This window comes from Silurus meridionalis, chromosome 5, assembly GCF_014805685.1.
Source record: "Silurus meridionalis isolate SWU-2019-XX chromosome 5, ASM1480568v1, whole genome shotgun sequence".
Taxonomy (NCBI): Eukaryota; Metazoa; Chordata; class Actinopteri; order Siluriformes; family Siluridae; genus Silurus; species Silurus meridionalis.
This window is the reverse complement of record NC_060888.1, coordinates 14,553,849-14,575,999: the sequence shown is the minus strand read 5'-3', so window position 1 is coordinate 14,575,999 and position 22,151 is coordinate 14,553,849. Positions and strand designations below refer to the sequence as shown.

The 22,151-nt window shown below is 37.2% G+C and overlaps 1 protein-coding gene across 1 annotated transcript in view; it reads right to left on the bottom strand.

Moving 5' to 3' along the window:
• dlg3 (discs, large homolog 3 (Drosophila)) overlaps positions 1-9,035 on the bottom strand; it is a 73,329-nt gene extending 64,294 nt beyond the window's left edge. Inside the window, exons 1-3 of the mRNA XM_046848926.1 lie at positions 8,800-9,035; positions 7,960-8,091; positions 1,675-1,760 (exon numbers count right to left, since the gene is read on the bottom strand). Of these exons, the coding sequence (XP_046704882.1) occupies positions 1,675-1,760; positions 7,960-8,091; positions 8,800-8,815 (234 nt within the window). The 5' untranslated portion in view covers positions 8,816-9,035. The remainder of the gene's footprint in view (positions 1-1,674; positions 1,761-7,959; positions 8,092-8,799) is intronic.
• Between the last annotated feature and the right edge of the window lie 13,116 nt (positions 9,036-22,151).

The following is a 22,151-nucleotide window of genomic DNA, read 5'->3' as shown; positions in this document are numbered from 1 at the left end:
ATTTCCACACTCGCATTAATGGTGGCTCTAGTGCTGCTGATGTCTTTTTCTCTCTAACCTCTGCACAAAATCAGTGAATTTGCAGACTCATTTCATTTAACTCTCCTCCACTCAGGTGACAATGTGTGGTGAATGCTAATAAGAACTGCACTGGACTCTCTCAGCTCTAGCCCTCCCTCCCTGCCTGCTGCTTCTCACTCAACAGCCAGCAACTCTCCACAGCACGGCTCTGCATTTCTACAAAGTCATACTGAGCTCTGCTGCGCCTGGAACATTCTTCACCACAGATAACACAGTGAGTCAGTGACCCCTGCAGTATTTTCACGGAAGGGAGGCCCTTGTCACACAGTGCTGATGTTTTTGAAAACAGTGGAATGTGGAACTGAAGGGCAAAATTAGTCTTAATATGAGACGCAATAAATGTGCGCAGACCTTCAGATCGGGCCAATCAAGCAGTACGGAAACCTCTGAATCAAAAGTGAATCAAAAATGTAAAAATCACAAATGTGTGGAAAAAACTGTGAAACCTCCTGGTACATATTCATGATCAGAATAAGATAAATGCTTAGAAAGTCTGTTTAGACCCAATAACAACCTCAAAGTAAATTTTTCAAAAATTATTCATTTTAAATATTAATTCTACATACTAATTACATAATGCTAAAAACAACAGAGTATTTTAATTTGATTTTCAAGAAAGATTGTTTTTAAATATTTACATTTTATCATACATTAGCTGTTAATGTATGAAAAATCATGAATATGATTTTTGTAATATTACTAATGACCTGTCACGACTACTAACAAAATTATTGCAGTATTATTTTATTTTCATCCTAGAATGAATTATTTAAAGTGATGAAATTCAGGACAAATTCTTCTTATTTGTATCCAAAACCCACACATTTATATTGTTTATCAATTATATACAAATGTAATCCAAACATTATTATTTACAAACTTAGCACACTTTCTGTTTTTTACTGACAAATACATAATGCTCTTTACTACCATTGTCTGGTCATTCGAGGTGGTTTTAAAACCTCATGGTCAGCAATGAGTTGTTTTGTTTCAGTTAGTTCGACAGGAAGTTACACCACAGACCTCTACTACAGAGTGGACTGAGGAAAGAATCTGCACTCCGGCAATTTTTCATCCCCAGTGACCTTAGATATTACAAATAGAAGTTGGGGTTATTTTCTCCACCGTGCCTAAAAATATTATATTGCTCCATGTGACTAGACATTACAATTGAAGTTCTTGGTGACATTGTTATGCATCCCACTGATGAGCAGTAGATATTACCACTGCAGTCTTTTCTAGAAATGACTAATGCTTGGCTCCCTCTTTCCTGCTCTCCATCTGTTTTCACACTTACTTCCTTCTCGTTCGTCTTCTCTCCGCTCTGCTTTGATTATCGAAATGCACCAAATCCTTTTCATTTTTTACATATTTGTTCTATGGGCAGATGACAAGCACCGAACAAAAAAACAAGACAGACTGGTGTCTGAACATAAACCTGTAATCAGTAGGTGAAACTTCAAATTGACTGTTATGTGCATATTCATAGTCATAGTATTAAATATTGTTTAGGAATTATTTGTTTACTGTTTGTTAACAACCTTTCTTTTTTTTTTTTTAAGAGCTCTTCTCCAATATTTTTAAGATGTTTACCTCTAACATTTCCATAGGGCCATTGTCTTTTGCTGCATCCTCTGTTGCGTTTAGCTGTAGAGTCACCTCGTAGCATTCCTGAATATCTGAAAATAATGAACACAAAATATTATCATGCTTCTCTTTCTTTGTTTGTTAATTGTCAAAGATGAGTCATTTTAGAGTGGGCTTTTTCAATAACAATGATAAAATTTTAAACATTTATGACTTCCAGGCCATGTGAATAAAGAGACTAAAATGTCAAGAACAAAGTCACAAACAAAGTCATGGCTCAACCTGTGCATCAGGCTTGCAATTGTACAGATCTATAAATATCATCCGGAGCTCCATCCAAATTTCCTGCCCATACTGAGTTTAGATGGGGGCAGCAGTCACACTCACCAACAGAAAGACTGATAATGTGATTCACTGCTGATAACAGTAAAGTACACTACACATTCCACAGCTGGAAAATCATCAGTGTCAATACTGCAGGTCACAAAAATGTTAAGGGTCCAGCAAAACTGGAAATACTAATGACATCTTATATTTATATTTATATTTGTCTTTTTTTTTAGATCGATTTGATTCCTATATCAGCCTATGTTAAAAAAATATAGATAGGATACATTACTTTGACCAAGACACCATTCAAAACTAATGTAATCTAAATCAGATGCACAGACTATTTCTTTGTCTCTAGATTTGGGGATCTGGAGAGGCCTGTACAGTCCCTAGTTCTGTGTGTATATCGTCCTTTCCAGGGGTGTAGACTACGCGGGGGACGCGGGGGGATGTCCCCCGCACTTTTTATAAAAAGTTAATTCGTCCCCCTCACTTTTTTAGTGGAGGGAAAAAAAACAGGTAACACTACACATTTCGTCCCCCCACTTTTGAAATGATGGCTATGCCCCTGGTCCTTTCATCAGTTCATTGCCAGAATTCTGACCACTCCAGCTGTTATTTTTAAAACACTGTTAAACGTTTTTTAACAAACAACCATGTTCAACTTGTATTGCAAGTTTATCTTCATTTGTGAACGCCCCGTGCCGTCCTTCTTTTTGGCCACCTTTTGTTGGGTTTCTCCAAAGCTTTATTTGCCCCACACTGCTGCTATTGTGGCTTGAATGCAGTTAAACATTACAGGCTAAAACAAACATTACCAACTCAAATAAAATCAGTGGCTTAGTTATACTATTGAGAAATTCCAATGGTATAGTTCAGCTTCAAAGGTCCTTTAAAAAAAAGAGCGATTAAAGTCATCCCATAAAAGTGATACAATAAAGTTTATCCCATAATAGTGCACGTGTAGCCTGATGGAAGTGCATTCTTCCAGCATGACAAAGCTCTATCCACTGGACACAAGGGATCGCTGAACGGTTTGATGAGGATGTAAGTGATATGCCATGGCCTTCAAAGTCACCAGATTTCAATCCTTTCAAAAACCTATGTGAGATTTTGTTTGAAATATTGCAGACGTACTTCTCCAGCACTATCATCAAAACATCACCTGAGGGAATGTTTTGGAAGAATGGGGTTTATCCCTCCAGTACCACTCTTTTACAGTCTGTAGAATCTGTACCAAGGTGCACTGGGGCTGTTCCGGCAGTTCATGGTGGCCCAACATCTTACAACCACATTTTATGCTTCTTTGTTTTTTTACTTTTAATTTGACATCTGTCTATAAACGAAAAGTTGTGTTTTCAGCCATATGAGATGTGAAGTACAGTCATATGAGAAATATCTTTGGTCATTGTACATTTAGAGACCTTCAATTAACAGAGAATTATAAGCAATAAGCAAATTAAAATCTTTTCCTACCAAAATAAAATGCTTTTGACACTGATCCAGGCCACGTTACACTTTCCCCATTTAGACTTCTACCGCTTTTTCCATTTACTATTCCCCTACCTGGATTTTATTTCAAGCTATAAATCTTTCTCATCTTTATTCCACACCTCTCCACTCATTAAACATACATAGCATGTGGTTGCCAAGCGCGAACTCAAAATACAAAGCAGCACAGAACTAATGATATAGTCTTCCTTGCTGCTCTATCATGATAAAGTGAAAACATGCTTTTTTTTTTTACTACTCCCATAAATATGTCCATTTACAAAAGTACCTCCAGAAAGGCCACATTTGCAATGACCTAAAAGTGTTAGGGAACAAAAATCTAAGATTTGTGGTCTGTGTTTATTTGTGCATAAGCGGGTGTTGGGGGCCGTGTCGATGTCCCCCAGAGGTGCATTAGGAAAGACAGTAGAAGAATGGGGGCTATGTGACTCATCGTGGTTGTGTCTTTGTAAGTCTGTGTGTGTGGGAAGAGAACACTGTGTAGGAGGTAGTTATGTTGCCCGGCTGGCCAGAGTGAGATGAGAAAGGGAGCGAGATAAAAGAGACAGAGAGACAAAGTAAAGTAAGTAAACTGCAACCTAAATGAGCAGGGCTCGCCTCAAAACAAAGCATGATTAAAACATTCAGCTTTGGAATGAATAGAAATGTTTAAATGTGTCACAAAGAGACATGGGTGTTAAGGGAAGTTCTAAGAGCTGTCTTAGAACGTACTGTAGGCAGTAATGATGTACACCAGGAAAGAGTGCACCGAGAATGAATTCAGCCCTAATTGGAATAGAAATGGCAGGAAGTACCTACACAGGTTCTTATGAGCTCATTTTCGTAATTCTGCTACATTCATCACTGCATGTGCCAGCTGAATACATTAAATGCTAAAACATCACACATTTCCTTACTTGCATATAGGAATGTTCAAGAAACATACATCTATGCTATGCACAACAGTCGAATGCAAAATCTTTTTGCATGGTTTATCTTAAAAAACGAAAAAATGAATAATTCCAACAATCTTTCGGAATCCACATTTCCACTCCCAATTAAACTGACATACATTTCTGGACACAAATCAACATTTTATACAAATGTCTCCCACATCAATTAGCCAGTTGCAGTTACCACAACAGCAGATCTACATTCATTCAAAAGAAAAAAAAAATCATATATATATATATATATATATATATATATATATATATATATATATATATATATATATATATCCTCATGGCTAGAAGAAGCTGTAGTCAATATTTTCCTGGCAAAATCTCTTCCATACAGTACAAATCAATAATGCCCTGACAGGAGTCACCATGGCATCTCGCTTGTCGGAACTGTGCGTTCCGCTTTGGTTTCTGTGTTTGAGAGCAAAGAGATGAGTCTGCCGTTAAGGAAACCTTTGTTCAAAATTGCGCAATCATGCAGACATGCCATCAAGCATCCCAGCCGCTATCCCTACCTCCCACATAGCACAGAGGTTGGCTTGTTACAAGCCAGGAGAGCAGTTCTCCGATACCATTACCATAATTACAGTGTCACCTATGACAGAAGGCTGCATAAAACATACAGAAATGCAAACTCCTAGGACTTACATTTTTTACTCTCATATCTTCATACCTGCCCGAACAATTTCACTGTAGTTACTGAATAATTCATAGTAGGTGCTTCACGGTGAATAACTGAATAATAAGCCTGATGTTCAGATAAATAAAATTTACAGGCATTTACATCAGAGACTAATTCTTATGCAGTCTGCATAAAAATATACAATATTCACAATAATGGCATCTTCACAAAATAACTGATAGAAGTTGAAATAATTTCAAAGCAATACGGAGTTTAGTGACAAAGTTGTATTTTGGAGAAAAGTCTCAGCCAGAAATGCAAAAATATGCTTTTAAGTAATTTGACTGCATGCATGATGAAAATCATCACTGGTATTTATAACAATTGGCTTGATACCTGGAACAATGTATCAAAACCCACCTAAAGAGAAATATAATTAGAAGTAAGATCATGTTTCATTCATGCTCCCAACATGACACCAGTCCAGAAACTGCGCTGATTAAAACCACGTTTTTTTGCAGCTAAACCTAATTTGACCGCTTTTTCTTCTCCACTTGAAACAACTAAAGCTCTCCTCCAAACTAGAGTAGAAGCTGAAAATACACCCTGTGTGAAAATATTCCGGTTTCTATCCTTCCTATAGAGAATGGCTAGCCATACATTATACAAAAATAACAATCCATGTGCAGAATATTTAACAGCTTAAATATAGGGTTAGCTTGTGTCTTTTCTAAATGCTTGATACAGCTAATGAACAAAGAGCATTTACATCATCTTTTGCTTTAACACATGTCTTTATTTTATTGACAAAAAAAGCACAAGAGCACTTAGCACCTCAGGATCTATTATAAATACTTAATTCTAAAAGTTATAATAGATATATGAAAAGCAGCTTTGTAAGTCCCTAACCCAGTAATGTGTTTTTGCTTCATCAGAATCTTATCTAGTGAGGGCAAAAACTAAGTTGTATACCTGTTAATGTCATCTGGGATTTTGAATGACGGAAGAACCTGTCCCCTTCATCACTACAGGCTCATGGCAACTAACACTGTGCCTTGTTGTTTTTTCCTAATAGGGTTCATAATGTGGAAAAAAAATACACAGCCATGTGCAGCCATAGTAGAGAAGAGAGTTAAAAAGAAATATCAAAGAGCACCTATGAACAGGTTGCTCATTCCTGTCTTTATCATAGTCCCCATAGTCATACAAGAAAATATCAATCTGATAAATTCACATGTACTGAAGAATAACCCACAGTTGAGACTGTAACCCTTAAACCTCAAATCAAACCTTCTTTTTTTTTTTTTTTTATATTGAATCTAACAAAACATTCAATTAACAATTGAATAAATGTGTTCACCCATATCAAGAAACCTGCCATTCATGAAAATGCTAATGCACAAGGACAGAGACTGAGAATATGGGTCAGTCTGTCTGGGCACAGTTGTACAAAAAGCTGTCATAAGATTTAGCATGTGTTTATATAATATTATATAACATTAATTACAAAAACAATATTAGCATGAAAATGAGAAAATATTAACTTAAAATTGTATGCAGGGTTATGGGAGTCAGAAATGCCCTTTTAACTTCACAGGTGATTTACATGGACAGATGGGGTACATCAAAAATATAGCATTTCCACAAACTTTTAAACCAAGCGTAACATTTTTGTCTGGTTTAATAAAGTCCAATATCTTACAAATACAGAGCTTCTTTAGCTGCATTTTGCTCTTACATGGGTTGAAAGTAACAAGTTTAAAATAGAATTGGCAAATCCACAAAATGTGGTTAACTAGCACCCACTCGTCTGATGCAGGATATTAAGAGTAACCTATTGATGTACTTCCAGGGGTGGCATTGTGGTTTCTTTCAAAGTGGCCTGGGATGAGTTTTCAAAATCATCACAGCATAAATCTCATAAACAAAATGATAGCAAGCATTACTCTGAACAATCTCTCTCCCAGAGAAGATAGTCTGCACTTTTCAGTGCTTTTGGGAAGCTCAGCCTTGGTCGGTCAGTAATAAAAATAGAACACATAGAGTTTAGGGAAAGGTCAAACTCAGGTTTGTGAATGGCGGTCGGAATCAGGAAATGAGTGGTAAAATATACACACGTGTTCAAACAATCCTGCTTTAGCACTCACTTTTCTCATTCACAAATTTATACTTGACCAGGACCACACCTCAACAGAGCTCTGCTTAATTTCCTTCTTCCTATGGTCTCCAGGAAATCCCTATGGAAATCCCGATGACTTCCTATTGACCATGTGACAATACTCCACAGGAGTGAATGTGGTCAGGTATTAGGCTTAAGGACATGCAGTGGGAAGGAACTAAACTGCACATTTTTAAACTTTGTTCACATTAACACAAAATAAGATTCTTAAATATTTTAAGTATTCAGGTTAGTATAGTTATCATAACTATATTCAGGAAATAAAGTTGAATATATTGTGTTTCCTTAGTGGGTTTTAAAAAAAAATGTAATTGTATTGTATTTAAATGCACATAAGATATTACAAAATACAACATATTTTAAATTACACGTTTATTAATGTAAAATCAGAGAAACACCCCTAAATGTTGAATCAACCTGAAGAAATAGAAATAAGCATGAGCAGTATGCTACATGGGCTTGTGGAACTATGGCATTTTTATCATACCAGAATAGTTTTTTGAGACTGGATGATTACATAATAACTAAAATACAGGGTTGAGTTATGAACCAGAGCATACCATAGAAAGAGATTATTTGCAAAGCCAATTTTTTTTCTTGCACCATAGTGATTTCACATGGAATGTGCTGAAGTCAGTGTTGTCCAGCACGAAAATGATAAGGCGTAATGTGTCCAGAGACATGATTCACCTAGAGACGTATCTTACCCAACAGAGCCTTAAAGAGCTGGCTGCCAAAGATAGCAGAAACCTTGCCCACACTGGTCTTTAGAGCCTGTTCCTCTGGACTGGTCAGACTAGCCTGATACTGCCTCAGCAGCCCAACGGCTCTCTCAGTATCTGCAAATAGAGGGAAAGAAACTTGGCTATGCGTTGCCTGCTTATAGCCTTAGATCTACACGAAATGGTGGACATAAATACATCCAGACTACTAGAAATATATCAACAACCTGTTTCATTATCTCTAAACCCACTCACAGAATGACTCTGTATCAAGATTTAGAATGCTGTGGTCAAAGGGGCGGGGCAACTTTGTGACGTCAAAACAACGGATCAGTCGTTTTTTTAAATTCTTAGTAATGCACAAATCACGGTTCTACTAGGATTGTGTTTCTCTTGCACATATTGAAGACCCATTTCTAGTGCACTACTGTTGTATTTATTAGTTTTTTGTTTGCTCAGGGCAAACAGTGGTGTGACAGCGTGGTCCAGCTGTTTTACCCAAAGTGGGCGTTCATTAATGTGCAGAGATCCACATCCACACCAGCTCTGAGCACCACACCATCTACTCCATCATCAACCAATCCAGGATTATATAAACTAATCCTGAAATATTATGGGGGTGAAAATGTATCCACTACTTCCTGTTTCCTAATAAACTTCTCCCAAAAGCGCAAAATGATGAAAAGAAACCCATTGCCGATACTGTGGCGAAGTTTTTAATAGGATCAGTCACTTATTAGTCACCAAACATACAAGGAAAAACCCAACACAAATAAAGTTAAAAGTTAAAGGTACAGTAGGCAAAAGTTAGCGAAGGGAACTTACCATATTTATGGACCATCGTGAAATAAGCGCCTGAGAGTCCTGACCCAGTCCTCGGATACAGCCTTATTATTCCCAAATGAACTCTCAAGGTTTCATGTGAGTCACTTAAACACCGCTGTGTCTCACACTTTTTACACTCCCACTGTGTTCTTTCACTTTTGAGGCCATAACACACTCACTCTGGCCGCTTCACGGACACGTAGGTAGGGGCAGAGCTCAGCGCTCTGTGTGTGTGTGTGTGTGTGTGTGTGTGGTTTATAAGAGATGAGGGTGTGTAGTGCGCTACACGGAGTCACAGATGATTCACATGACTAACTACCTGTTACTAGAGGTTAATGTCTAATGCCTGTTGTATAGTTTTGTTTTTGTTTGAAACACAACTTGGCTTTATGGAGATATTCCAGATTTCAAGCAGTCATTTGCTCCTGCTGTTCACTCCCTTTATTTACACAGGTGACGAAACTGTTAGAGAACAAAAGCATTTTTTTTTTTTTTGTAAATATGACTGAGCTAAGGGTGGAATTTGTTTACCAGGCAGACCTTATGTAGTTTTAGATTATAAACAGATCACGTGGGCCATCTAGTGGTCAGAAGTGGTGGCAGTCTCAATGTAAAGCAATTTTAGTATCAGCAATGTTTATGTTTCAGCAAACACCATACTGCACTACCACATCCCATCCTCACTGTATCTGTAAACACCATATCTGCTTTTCTTCAAATACTTATATACTCCTTTATATATTGTATATCTATATTTATTCTTATCTTTCATGTATTATGCAAATTGCTTCAGTATACTTTGTACTGTCTGTGCTCCAACAACATGCAAATTTCCCTCTGGATGAATCTATCTATCTATCTATCTATCTATCTATCTATCTATCTATCTATCTATCTATCTATCTATCTATCTACACTTGTCTGTGCGCTGTAAGGTCAAAACAATGGCAGTATCCTAATCAACATTAATTTTTTTCTTTTTTGTGAGTGTAAGGACTCATATATGTAGTAATGCTGAATTTTTCTGTTTTGTTAAAAAGGCATCATGAGTTTTGTAGTGATGTCATATTTCTAGGGATGTGTATCATCATAGAATGACCTTTCCAATAAGGCTGCCATTTAGCCATTATTTTAATGGTAGCAAGGGTGGTAAATTATTGGATTCACATGGATAGGTTGTTTCTGAGGCTGATATTCAATGTTTTTTATAATACAAAGTATATTAAATACAACTACAAGACATTAGAAAGGCATATAAAGGTATATTCACTATTATATTCACTTAACTATTAGAAAACGTTTACTTAACATCCTTTGTAGTTTAAATCTGAACATCCACCGGTTTTTATTAATTTTTTTATTCTTTAGGAAACAGGGTACTGCAAACGTAGACCTAGTGCAGTTAGGAGATGAGGATTTAGATGAACAGCCAAGAAAACATAAAAAAATCTCAGCTGATTAGGAGTAAGAGCTAAAGGAAAAGGAGATAATACCCATTATGGTATAAATTGGGTCAGAAATAACATGTATAAGCTAGGATTCTGATCTTATTTTATTTAGCACAGTGTATTATACGAGGAAATTAGATTTTATTAAGCTGTACATTTTAACTATAAGCATTTTGTTTATTTTCAAACACACACAAACAATGCACAAGTTAAAAGTATGCACATGGAGGCACATAATATACTTAAGGGATTGGCTATATTAAACTATGATTCTCCTTTTACCAATTAGGACTGCATTCTACAATAGAAAGGAGTGTGATCCAAGAGTTGTGTTAATTGTAGACTTGTGATACAAGTAAAGTATTTTGAGCAGTATATAGGTTGCAAAGTTCTTGAGGCTAGCAAGGGTTCCTGTCTTCTTCTTAAGGATTATGCAATAATCTATTGTTTTAAAATAACAAATAATGTTGACATTTCAGAATAAAATTGAAATGCAATCTTTGCCCAATATCAAGACAATCAGTGCATCAGGGTAACATTATGTATCAAACAGAGGAATGTCCTTGTGTGGCATTCAAGGTTGTTACCTTCTTCAGCCAAATATACATTTGAAAGAGCAAATACAACCTTTAAAAAAACGAATGGATATGTATGTATTCCTTCATTAAAATCATTAATCTTCATTAAACTAATCATTAAAATCTTCATGAGGTGGGATAGAACTGTAGCTAGCACAACCTCTAGATGCCTCGGGATTTTTGTGGGGTCAGCATCTTTTTTTTTTAAAGTCCAGAATCTTCATGAGGTGGCATACAACTAGAGCTTACCCAATCTCAAGATGCATTGGGATGGGTAGAAAAAGAGAAGTGGCAGTTCAAACTGGTAGTTATCCACCCCCTTATTAAGAAACCTGACCTTGACCCATGTCAGTTGTCCAACTACAGACCAATATCAAATCTCCCCTTTATATCTAAAATTTTAGAAAAGGTTGTAGCACAGCAGTTATGCTCACACCTACTTATGAATAACATTTTTGAAATGTATCAGTCAGGATTTCGGCCTCATCATAGCACAGAGACGGCGCTAGTTAAGGTGGTAAATGACCTGTTATTGGCCTCTGATCAGGGTTTTGTCTCCTTACTTGTTTTGCTCGACCTTAGTGCAGCTTTTGACACCAATGATCACACTATACTGCTTGCTAGACTTGAGAACGTTGTAGGAATAAAGGGAACAGCTCTCTCTTGGCTCAGGTCTTATTTGACTGATCGCTATCAGTTTGTTGATGTAAATGGTGAGTTCTCCACACTCTATGAGGTAAAGTTTGGTGTTCCTCAAGGATCTGTCTTTGGCCCACTGCTTTTCTCTTTATATATGCTGCCTCTTGGTGAAATCATTCATAAACATGGGATTCGCTTCCATTGCTATGCTGATGACACACAGCTGTATATTTCAGCAAAGCCAGATAAGCGAGATCAGCTTAACAAAGTTGAAAAGTGTGTAAAGGACATTAGACAGTGGATGCTTAATAACTTTCTTCTGCTCAACTCAGATAAGACGGAAGTACTTTTACTAGGACCACATGCAGCTAGAAGTAAACTTTCCGATTACGTAGCATCTCTGGATGGTGTTTCTGTTTCAGCATGTACGGCTGTCAAAGACCTTGGTGTGATTATTGACCCGAGTCTTTCCTTTGAGTCTCACGTGAATAATATTATAGAATATATAGAAATATGATGTCGTTACAGGATGCAGAAAAACTAGTTCATGCTTTTGTTACTTCTAGATTAGACTACTGTAACGCTTTACTGTCTGGGTGTTCGAGTAAGTGCATAAATAAGCTTCAGTTAGTTCAGAATGCAGCAGCAAGAGTCCTCACTAGATCTAGGAAATACGACCACATCACCCCTGTTTTAATCAGTCTACACTGGCTCCCAATCAAATCTCGCATTGATTATAAAATATTACTACTGACGTATAAAGCACTTAACGGTCTCGCACCGCAGTATCTGAGTGAACTTCTGTACCAGTATGATCCTCCACGCTTACTTAGATCAAAAGGTGCTGGCTATCTGTTGGTTCCTCAAATAATGAAGACTACAGCAGGACTCGGACACAGTCTCAGTGTTCAAGTCGAGGTTGAAAACTTATTTATTTAGTCAAGCCTTTTATCATTAGGTTTTTCTTAGGTAAAGGCTCAGATCTGGTGGGAGCATGGATATAGAGTGTTTGGTGAACTGGTATATTTGTATGCTGTCGTCCCCTCACATTCACACGTTCACTCGGGTTTGTTGACGGTGGTGTGGTGGGTCGTCTCTTATCCCAGAGATCCCTCATATCTGTGTTACCTTTTGGTTCTCCCTTTTAGTTATGCTGCCATAGCGAGTCTTGCCGGAGTCCAAACTGCACAGTGACATTAACTTTCATACACCAATAGGGACACTTAATAATCCATATCCTTCTCTTCCGTCACCCTCTCTCTCTCTCTCTCTCTCTCTCTCTCTCTCTCTCTCTCGGTCGAGTTAAACATGCTCCTGAGGTTCCAGTGACCACTGTTCCTGCCCCTCTCCCCTCCGTGGATCTTCACACTTCTGTGCAGCTTGGGACGGTATCTAATCAACACCTTGGGGGGTTACATGTAATTCCAGAGTAGAACGGGTGCTTTGAGGATGGATTGGACTGTAGTTGGTGTCGGCGGTCTGCTGCACTGACTCGGGAGTGCAGTTTGCTTTTGATCGTCATCACTGTAACCCGCAACATTGTATATCTGCTTCAAATGGACATTTGGTGCAACCCAGATGAGGATGGGTTCCCTCTTGAGTCTGGTTCCTCTCAAGGTTTCTTCCTTATGCCATCCCGGGGAGTTTTTCCTTGCCACAGTTGCTCATCAGGGACAAACATACTTACAAAGAACATATTTACGTTTAATCACCACATTATCTGTGTAAAGCTGCTTTGAGACAATGTTCATTGTTAAAAGCGCTATACAAATAAAAATGAATTGAATTGAATTGAATAGAAGCAGTGGAAAGGAATTAGTGTAGCTGCTGCTCATAATATTATCAAGCACAAGATGATAATGTGCATTTGATCAGATGTAACACAAGGTTCTTCTGTGTTTTGTTATTGCCTGTTTGAAGAGATACATCATTAAAGTGGGAGAGTGTGACTGAGCCTCGAACACTCTAAGGAAGACTATTCCGAAGTTTAGTAGCTAAATGTAAATACGTTCTACCACCATTAGTGGACATTGCTATTCTGGGGACTACTAGTTTTGAGTATAGATGTGTGGGAACTAAATCATTAATTAATGATGCAGGACAACCACCTTGTAATGCATTGTCCAGTCTGGAGGTCATGAATGCATGGACGAGCTTCTCTGCATCAGACATGTTTCTTAGCTTAGCAAAAATATAAGGTGGAAGAAGGCTGTTTTTGTGATATGGGTAATATAATTTCCAAAAGTCAAGTTGCTGGCTAAAATAACACCCAGGTAGTTCGATGTTGAACTAGTAGTTACAGTACATTGGGTTTTTTTTTATATTATAATCTAAGATATGTGCATGCTCTGGCTCCAGGTTTGACATACTGATTATTTAAACCAAAACTATATTATAATATGTAGAAAAACTTTAAACAATAAAACTTTTTTTTTTAATCAGTGGAATGACAGAAACCCTTAAGAGCCTCAAGCACTTTGTAACCCATGTACTGTACTTTTTGGATGTCCAGCTTGTATCATGATCTTCTTTATTGTAGGATTTAAACATAATCGAATCATTGTTTAATACAGAAAATCTATTATTCATATGAATCCATGGAGTATATTATGTGTTTGCAGGTACAATCTTTTTGTGTACAAAACGTGTTTATTCTGAAGATTAACATAAGGTTTAGAGTTCGAATGTACAGCTAAATATAATAATTTTCTTGTATAATACACTGTGCTAAATTAATTAAGATCAGAACCTTATACACGTTATTTCTGACCCACCATAGAGTACAGTTGGTATTATTCTTTATTTCTCTTTGCTCTTACTCCTAATCCGTTGACAATAAAACCTTTTTACTTTTTACAATGTTTAACCCTGCATGGTTAAATGTAACAAATGGTAAATGGAGACAAAGACAAACTTTACATTTTAATTCACACCTTTACAAATAATTTTAAGGTCAGCTTATCTTTGTATCACCCTGAATATTTCTATAAATGTGTTTTATTGTAAACTGTGTAAATTATTTAAGTACATGTAAAAAAAAAAAGAAAAGAAAAAGAAAAAGAAAAAGAAAATCATGCTTGATAAGGTAATAAACAGATCTGCTTTGTGAGTGGGTATGCTCTTTCCAGCACTCACCTTAAGCTATTGGCAGTTCCAAAGTTTTGTTGTAAACAATGTTCTAACAATGATGTTCACATTTTTTCAAATATATTGCTAATTTTAATGACAAGCAAAACAAATAATCTGTGAGAAGTTTAACTAGTAAAATCCACAACAGGGCCACCTCCCATCCCAATACTCCAACATCTGCTGCATCCATTTGTTGGCTGAGCATTCTGTAAGGATTTTCCCAGAAGATGGCTGCAAATGCAGACATATTATTCCAACTAATAAACATTAAAAAAATAAAAAGTATTAGCAAAATGAAAAACAAGAAAAGCAAGTCCATTTTGACAATTGATAGACTACTAATGGAACCCAGCCATTAAGGTTGCACAAGACAGTGCACTCTTAGTGCTGGTCCCAACCCTGGATAAATGGAGAGGGTTGCGTTAGGAAGGGCATCCAGCATAAAACATGTGCCAAATAAAATATGCGGCTCACAAATCAGAAATTCATACCGGATCGGTCGAGGCCATTACCAACAACCGCCACAGGTATCGTTAACCAACAGTGGAAATTGGGCTACTGTTGGCTGAAGGAGGAGAAGGAGAGGAGGAAAATGACTACAGAGACAGCAGGAAAAGGAGGAGTGGAGGTTCGGGTGGACACTTAAAATGTTGGCACTCTGACTGGTAAAGGGAGAGAGGTAGCTGATATGATGGAGAGGAAAAAGGTAGATATGTTGTGTGTTCAGGAGATCAAGTGGAAAGAATGTAAGGCCAGGAACATTGGAGGGGGTTTAAACTGTTCTTTCATGGTGTGGATGGAAAAAGAAATGGTGTAGGGGTGATTCTGAAGGAAGAGGACTGTAAGAGTCAAGTCAAGAGGCTTTTATTGTCATTTCTACTATACACAGTGGCACACAGTAAAAACGAGACAACGCTTCTCCAGAACCCTGGTGCTACACCAAACAACATAGAGCTACAACACACAACATAAAGCTACATAACATAAAGCTACATAAAGTGCATCGAGTGAAACCTAGTGCTAACAATGCAGATGAAAAACAGTACAGACAGACAGACAGACAGACAACACAAGACGTTGTGGGATAATACACATAGCACAAGATAGCACCGACCAGTATAACATGTGTAGTGGAGGTGAAGAGAGTTTCTGATAGGGTGATGAACATGAAGCTGGAAGTTGAAGGGGTGATGATAAATGTCATCAGTGCTTATGCTCCACAAGTGGGTTGTGGAAGAATGGAAAGTCGGTAGGACCAGATGACATACCGGTAGAAGCATGGAGATGTTTAGGAGAGATGGCAGTGGAGTTTTTAACAAGATTTTGAAAGGTGAGAGGATGACTGAGGAATGGAGAAGGTGTGTGCTGGTACCGGTCTTTGAGAATAACGGAGATGTGCAGACCTGCAGTAACTACAGGGGAATAAAGTTTACAGTCGCACCATGAAGTTATTGGAAAGAGTAGTGGAAGCCAGGCTGAATGAAGAGGTGACCATCTGTGAGCAACAGTATGGTTTCATGCTGAGGATGAGCACCACAGAAGAGTGAGTGGGTGGAGAAGAGTGATAGCAGGAGTGATTTGTGATAGAAGGGTATCTGCAAGATTGAAAGGGAAAGATTATAGGACTGTGGTGAGACCTACGATGTTGTATGGTTAGATGGTATTCTATGGTTTGGAGCTGGAGGTAGCAGAGCTAAAGATGTTGAGATTTTCATTGGGAGTGACGACAATAGACAGAATTACAAACAAGTTTATTAGAGGGACAGCGCATTTACAAAGTTTTAAGGACAAAGTGAGAGAGGCCCGATTGAGATGGTTTGGACATGTGCAGAGGAGGGACATGGGGTATATATGGATAGAAGAATGCTGAGGATGAAGCCACCATTAAGTAGGAAAAGAGGAAGGCCAAAGTGAAGGTTTATGGATGTGATGAGGGAAGACATGCAGGTAGTTGGTTTGAAAGAGGCAGATGTAGAGGACAGAGTGGTATGGAGACAGATGATCCGCTGTGGCGACCCCTAGTGGCGATGGGAGAAGCCGAACGAAGAAGATACACTACTAATGGAAATATATTCATATCATCACAATATAACAACATAAACAACAAAATGCTGAATATATGAAATAACAATATTAAGCATGGATAAACATAATATGCCTGATGTTTATAAGAACAAGGTTTTTTTTAGACAGAACTTACAGATTTATAGATATATACCTCATATACACTCATTGTAAAATGGTTTACCAAATATTTACAAAAATGGCCTCTTTAAAAGAAAACAAAAAACCTCATGAAAGTTATAATAATTTTAAAAATTAAGGTAAACATGTTCAGTCACCAAGTTATATTTCAGCCAGAAATGCAAAAATATGTTGTTAAATCTGTATGTATGATTAATACTGCATTGCACGTATCAGTTGGCTTGGGGCTGAAGTAATATATCATAACCCTATCAGGATCCAAATATAAAACCAGTCCAGAAACTTCACTGATTAAAACCACATGTTGCCTGAGAGACAAGTTGAGCTTTTCTCTACCCTACATTGCAATCTGAAAACACACATTGTGTTAGCATATAATGGTTTCTGTACTTTCTATAGAAAATGGCAGTCATTTACTTTCTAATAACAATAGAAATTTGTCAAATATTTATCTGTGTACAGGGTAAGAGTTAAATTTCTCAAGATTTGCTCTGCTGTTATCATGTGTGGTTTCTAAACCCTTGATTCTGCTACTAAATTAAGAGTGTTTCCATTATCTGTTAAACAAATAGTTTGGTTAGCTAGGGTTAGGAAGGCTACAGGTGCAAGAATATATTCAGGGATACAAGAAAAGGGACAATCTGCAACCTGGCTTTCACAAACAGCTAAATTTATTACATAATGTATTTGAGAAATGTATAAAGAATGATTGATCATGCACATGATGATGGAAATCAACAAAGACAAAGAAGGCAGAGATGATGATGAGGTGGAAAAGGTGAGCTGTGGTAATAAAAATTATTATTATTATGTTGTACCAAAAAAAAAAAGTCATGTTGAGCCACAGACTGATAATTGTAATTGTAATTGAAAATTGCAGTGTTGCCTTTGCCAAAGATCAAGGCAATCGATGTGTCCAGATGCAGAAACATGCAAGGGAAAAAAACTTGAAGAAATGAACAATTAACCAGTTTGAACAATGAAGCTGTTAACCGTTAACCAGTTTCTCATGCTGCTGCTGATTTTTGCATACAGCTAAGGCCCTGTCACCTTCCGTACCAGCGCTCTAACATCTGTCGTCAATTGGTGAGCTAAGCATTTTGTAAAGATTTTCCAAAAGGCAGAAGCAAATGCAGACATATTTTATTTTAACTAATAAACGACCCAGAAACACTAAGACAACACAAAGAGTACTAACAAAACAAGACAAGACATTGGGAATTAATTTTTAACAGATACACTACTTATACATTTATTATTTCATTAAAACAACATGCTCAGAAACAAAAATAACAAACAGCAACTAATCAGTAGGAGTATATAACAAATGAGTATGAACACAGGAAGTGAGATGGATAGCAATAGAAAGGGCTGCAAACATGTATGGTGTCCCTATAGTAGTCTGAAGATGGAGACACAATTTACTGATATTGTAACTAACAAACTGACATGAGTGAGCATAAATAAACACTTGGTACTTTGGGAAGATTAGCTAGTCACTCATTTTTAAACAAACTCCAAACAAACTGTCCTGGTTTATTTTGTGTAAATGTTGACTGCTGCTTATCAGTATTTTCAGCTTAGCTACTGGCATTACTCTGATTAACATAATAGATAAGCTAATGTCAGCTAGCTAGCAGATGATAGTTCAGGCATGACTGATTTAAAGCTATAAACTCCAAACCTGCCGATGGTAAAATAAATATACTTCTGTAAAATAAATTAACACAAATTTAAAATTGTACAATGTTAATAACATCACTTTAAAACATTTGATGTTACATGTTAAGCTGCTTTTAAGGTAGCAATGTGGCCACTCCAAGTATGGAGCAGGGGTGATTAAAATGATCAGGTAAGAGGTAGATCTTCTGTGTAATCTTCTGTGCAGACTGCCAGCAATTTTTCAGTAACTTCGGTAACTTTCAGTTCAACCAAATGGCTTTCAAAACATACAAATGATGCTATGCTATACAATGATGCTATACAATGATGCTGTGTTGCCAACACTTATGTAGTCATGATCAAATTGCCTGAATGCTAGGTGCAAGAGGGGAACCTTTCTAAATTAACAGTACAAACACTTCTTGATGATAGCAGTGAAAACAGCTTTGTGTCTGATATTACATGGCTCACTGTTTCTTGCTGACTGAAATCAATGATATTTAAATTTTGCTGATTTTCACCAACAGAGGGCCAAAGTGGTGGTAGTCTCAAAAACAAACCAAAAAATAAACCCCTCAAAATGTAATAAAATTATGTATGGCACTAATATAATATAACAATAATACTGGTGACATTAAATTAAATATTGAATTTAAGTGTAAGCTCAATTTTGTTAAAATCTGTATAAAATAATCTGAGACTCAAAGCACTTTTGTACGTCGCTCTGGATCAGGGCGTCTGCTAAATGGCGCAAATGTAAATGTAAATGCTGAATCAACTCTTTTATTAACACTATTGCTTTTTACTCCAAGTAAAACATGTACTGGCAATCACAATTTTCAGAAAAAAACTAAACTAAAACAACAACCTCCACAAACTTTCACATTCACTTTCTGACTACACACCCCTGGACTCAATTTCACAATCACACTCCACAGTACATACTTATAGTCATTCCATTCTTTATTAAGATTACACTCATTCTCCTTTCTTTGTGATAACAATCTTCTGCTGTTTCTGTGTCGTTATGCATATCTGGTTTAAAAAATTTTGTCTGTCGTTTTTGCCCAGTTTTACATTTACATTTACTTTTAGAATTGTGGCATTTAGCAGATGGCCTTATACAGACGACGTACAAAAGTGCAAAAAGATTGAACACAAGTCGTGCAGCTGCGTTTTGCATTATTTTCAGTGGATGAATAGCGTTCAGAGGAAGACCTGCCAGCAGAGAGTTGCAGTAGTCCAGTCTTGAAATGTCAAAAGACTGAACAAGCACCCGGGCAGCCTGTGTGGACAGAAATGGTCGAATCCTACGGATGTTGTAGAGAAGAAATCGACAGGAACCAGTCACATTAGCGACATGTGAGAAGAAGGACAGTTGATTGTCCATAGTTACCCCAAGGTTATGAGCAGTGGCTGAAGGGGAGAGCAGAGAGTCATGAAGAGTTTTTTGAAGATGAATCACCTGGGATGACCAGCAGTTCTCTTTTGCTGGGTTTGAGTTTTAGTTGATGAGCACTCATCCATTAAGATATTTCTGTCAAGCATGCCGAGATCTGAGCGGAAGCTGTGGTATCTGATGGAGGGAAAGAAAAGATGAGTTGAGTGTCATCTGCATAGCAGTGGTAAGAAAACCCATGTGAGGATATGACTTCACCAATAGAGTGGGTACAGAGAAAGAAAAGTAGGGGAACAGATACCGAACCTTGTGGGACACTAGTGGTGTGTCTGCACGAGGCAGATGTGGATCCCCTCTATGTTACCTGGTACGAGCGACCTTCCAGGTAGGAAGCAAACCATTCCCATGCTGTTCCGCGGATACCGAGGTTCTTCAGTGTAGACAAGAAAATCTTGTTGTTGACTGTGTCAAATGCTGCTGAAAGGTCCAGGAAGATAAGTACAGATGACAGCTTGGCTGATTGAGCAGCATGCAGTTTCTCAGAAATAGCCAAAAGGGCAGTCTCTGTGGAATGTGTCACTTTGAACCCAGACTGGTTTGGATCATGAAGGTTGTTCTGTGAGAGATAGACAGACAGTTGGTTATAAACAGTGCGTTTCATAGATTTTGAAATAAAGGAGAGAAGTGACCGGTTTGTAGTTGTTGATGTCTGATGGGTCCAGAGCAGGTTTCTTTAAGATGGGAAATTTTTTTTCAATGTCAATATCAATGTGCTAAATGTGTTTATCGCCAATGTGTGTGTTGTTGAAGAATTAAAATGTATTAGTAGTAGTATCATAAGATTTATTTAGATTTAGAAAAAAGTATTGGGACACGAGTTTTCAATTCATATGTGGTTCTTCCCCAAAATTGGAGGCACACAATTCTATGGGATGACTTTGGATTTTCCCTTCACTTTAACTGGGCCATAGCACGTTTGCTATAGCTCAAGAAATACCATTGCATTGTCTTTGCAGTTCCATATTCCCAGTTTGATCTTGAGTTTGGGATACTGTGTTGAGTTTTACGTTTTCCCCATGTCTTTTAGGTCTCCTTTAGGTTCTCTGGTTTCCTTCCACCTCCCTAAATCATTCCAGTATGTGGACTGGCTCCAAGTTGCACTGTAAAATGATTGTGTATGCATAGGGCTCTGCAAATGGACTGGTATCCCACCCAGAGTGTAGTTATGTCATGTCTTCAGTGTTCCATATTCTTTTTCCACCCTGCTATTGCAAAAAAGTGTTTTGAGATGAGGAATGCATTTGGGAAATGCAGGTAGATTGTTTAAATAGTGGCATAAAATAAACGTGTTGATCACTAAGATTAAAACCGGCTTTTTAATGCATGAATTAAATTGATTAAAACAACAGATAATTCTGGTTTTCAACTGGTAAAACAAGAATAAACCTCTTACACCTGTATGCACCCACTCAACCTTTTAAGAGAGGATTCAGTGCCAGTAAGAAAATAGTTTCAATTACAGATCAAGATAATAAACAAATTTTATATTCACCAAAAAAAACAACCTTAAGCATTTAAAAGAAAACCTTTCGAGTTCGAGGTGTTTAGACTCGAACTTATCCTGTAAAAAAATAGGCAAAAAACATTTTGGAGTATACTGGAATGGTATTAATTTTGTTCACGTTTCACATGCTTAGATTCGGCTACAAGGTTATCATTGGGTTGTCAGTGTGTACTGACTTTCGTTATTGTTCTGCTTTTATTTTAATGTTTAACCTTACCTTAAAGTAATATTGGTGACAGGAGACTAACACTTTCTTTCTTACACATTCCCAAGCAGGTCACTGTTTCAATAACCACGGTTTTTTAAACATGAATGATTGAATAAATGTAAATTAATCTGCAAAACAAATACCACTGTAACAACAAAGACAATGTAACAAATTTTTTTTTATTTTTTATATCATTCTCAGAAAAAGTCGAAAATGTAGTGATGCAAAAACCCTTATGACACATAATAAATTCAGTTGCATTTTACAACCTTTCCTCAACCTTTTTTTCTACATTATTCTGTCATTAAGGTGCAGCAGCTATGATTCTATGCACAGATCATGCACACAAAAAAAAACCACCCAGAAGAACTGTTCATGTTAAATTGCCCTTCTTCTGAACACATTAATTGTTTTAGTGAACAATCTAAAAAAAAATAGGCAAGCTGAAATACCAAGTTATTTAGTCTAATGCTCAAAAAATACCGTAATGTATAAAAGGCATAAAAATCCTATAAATTAA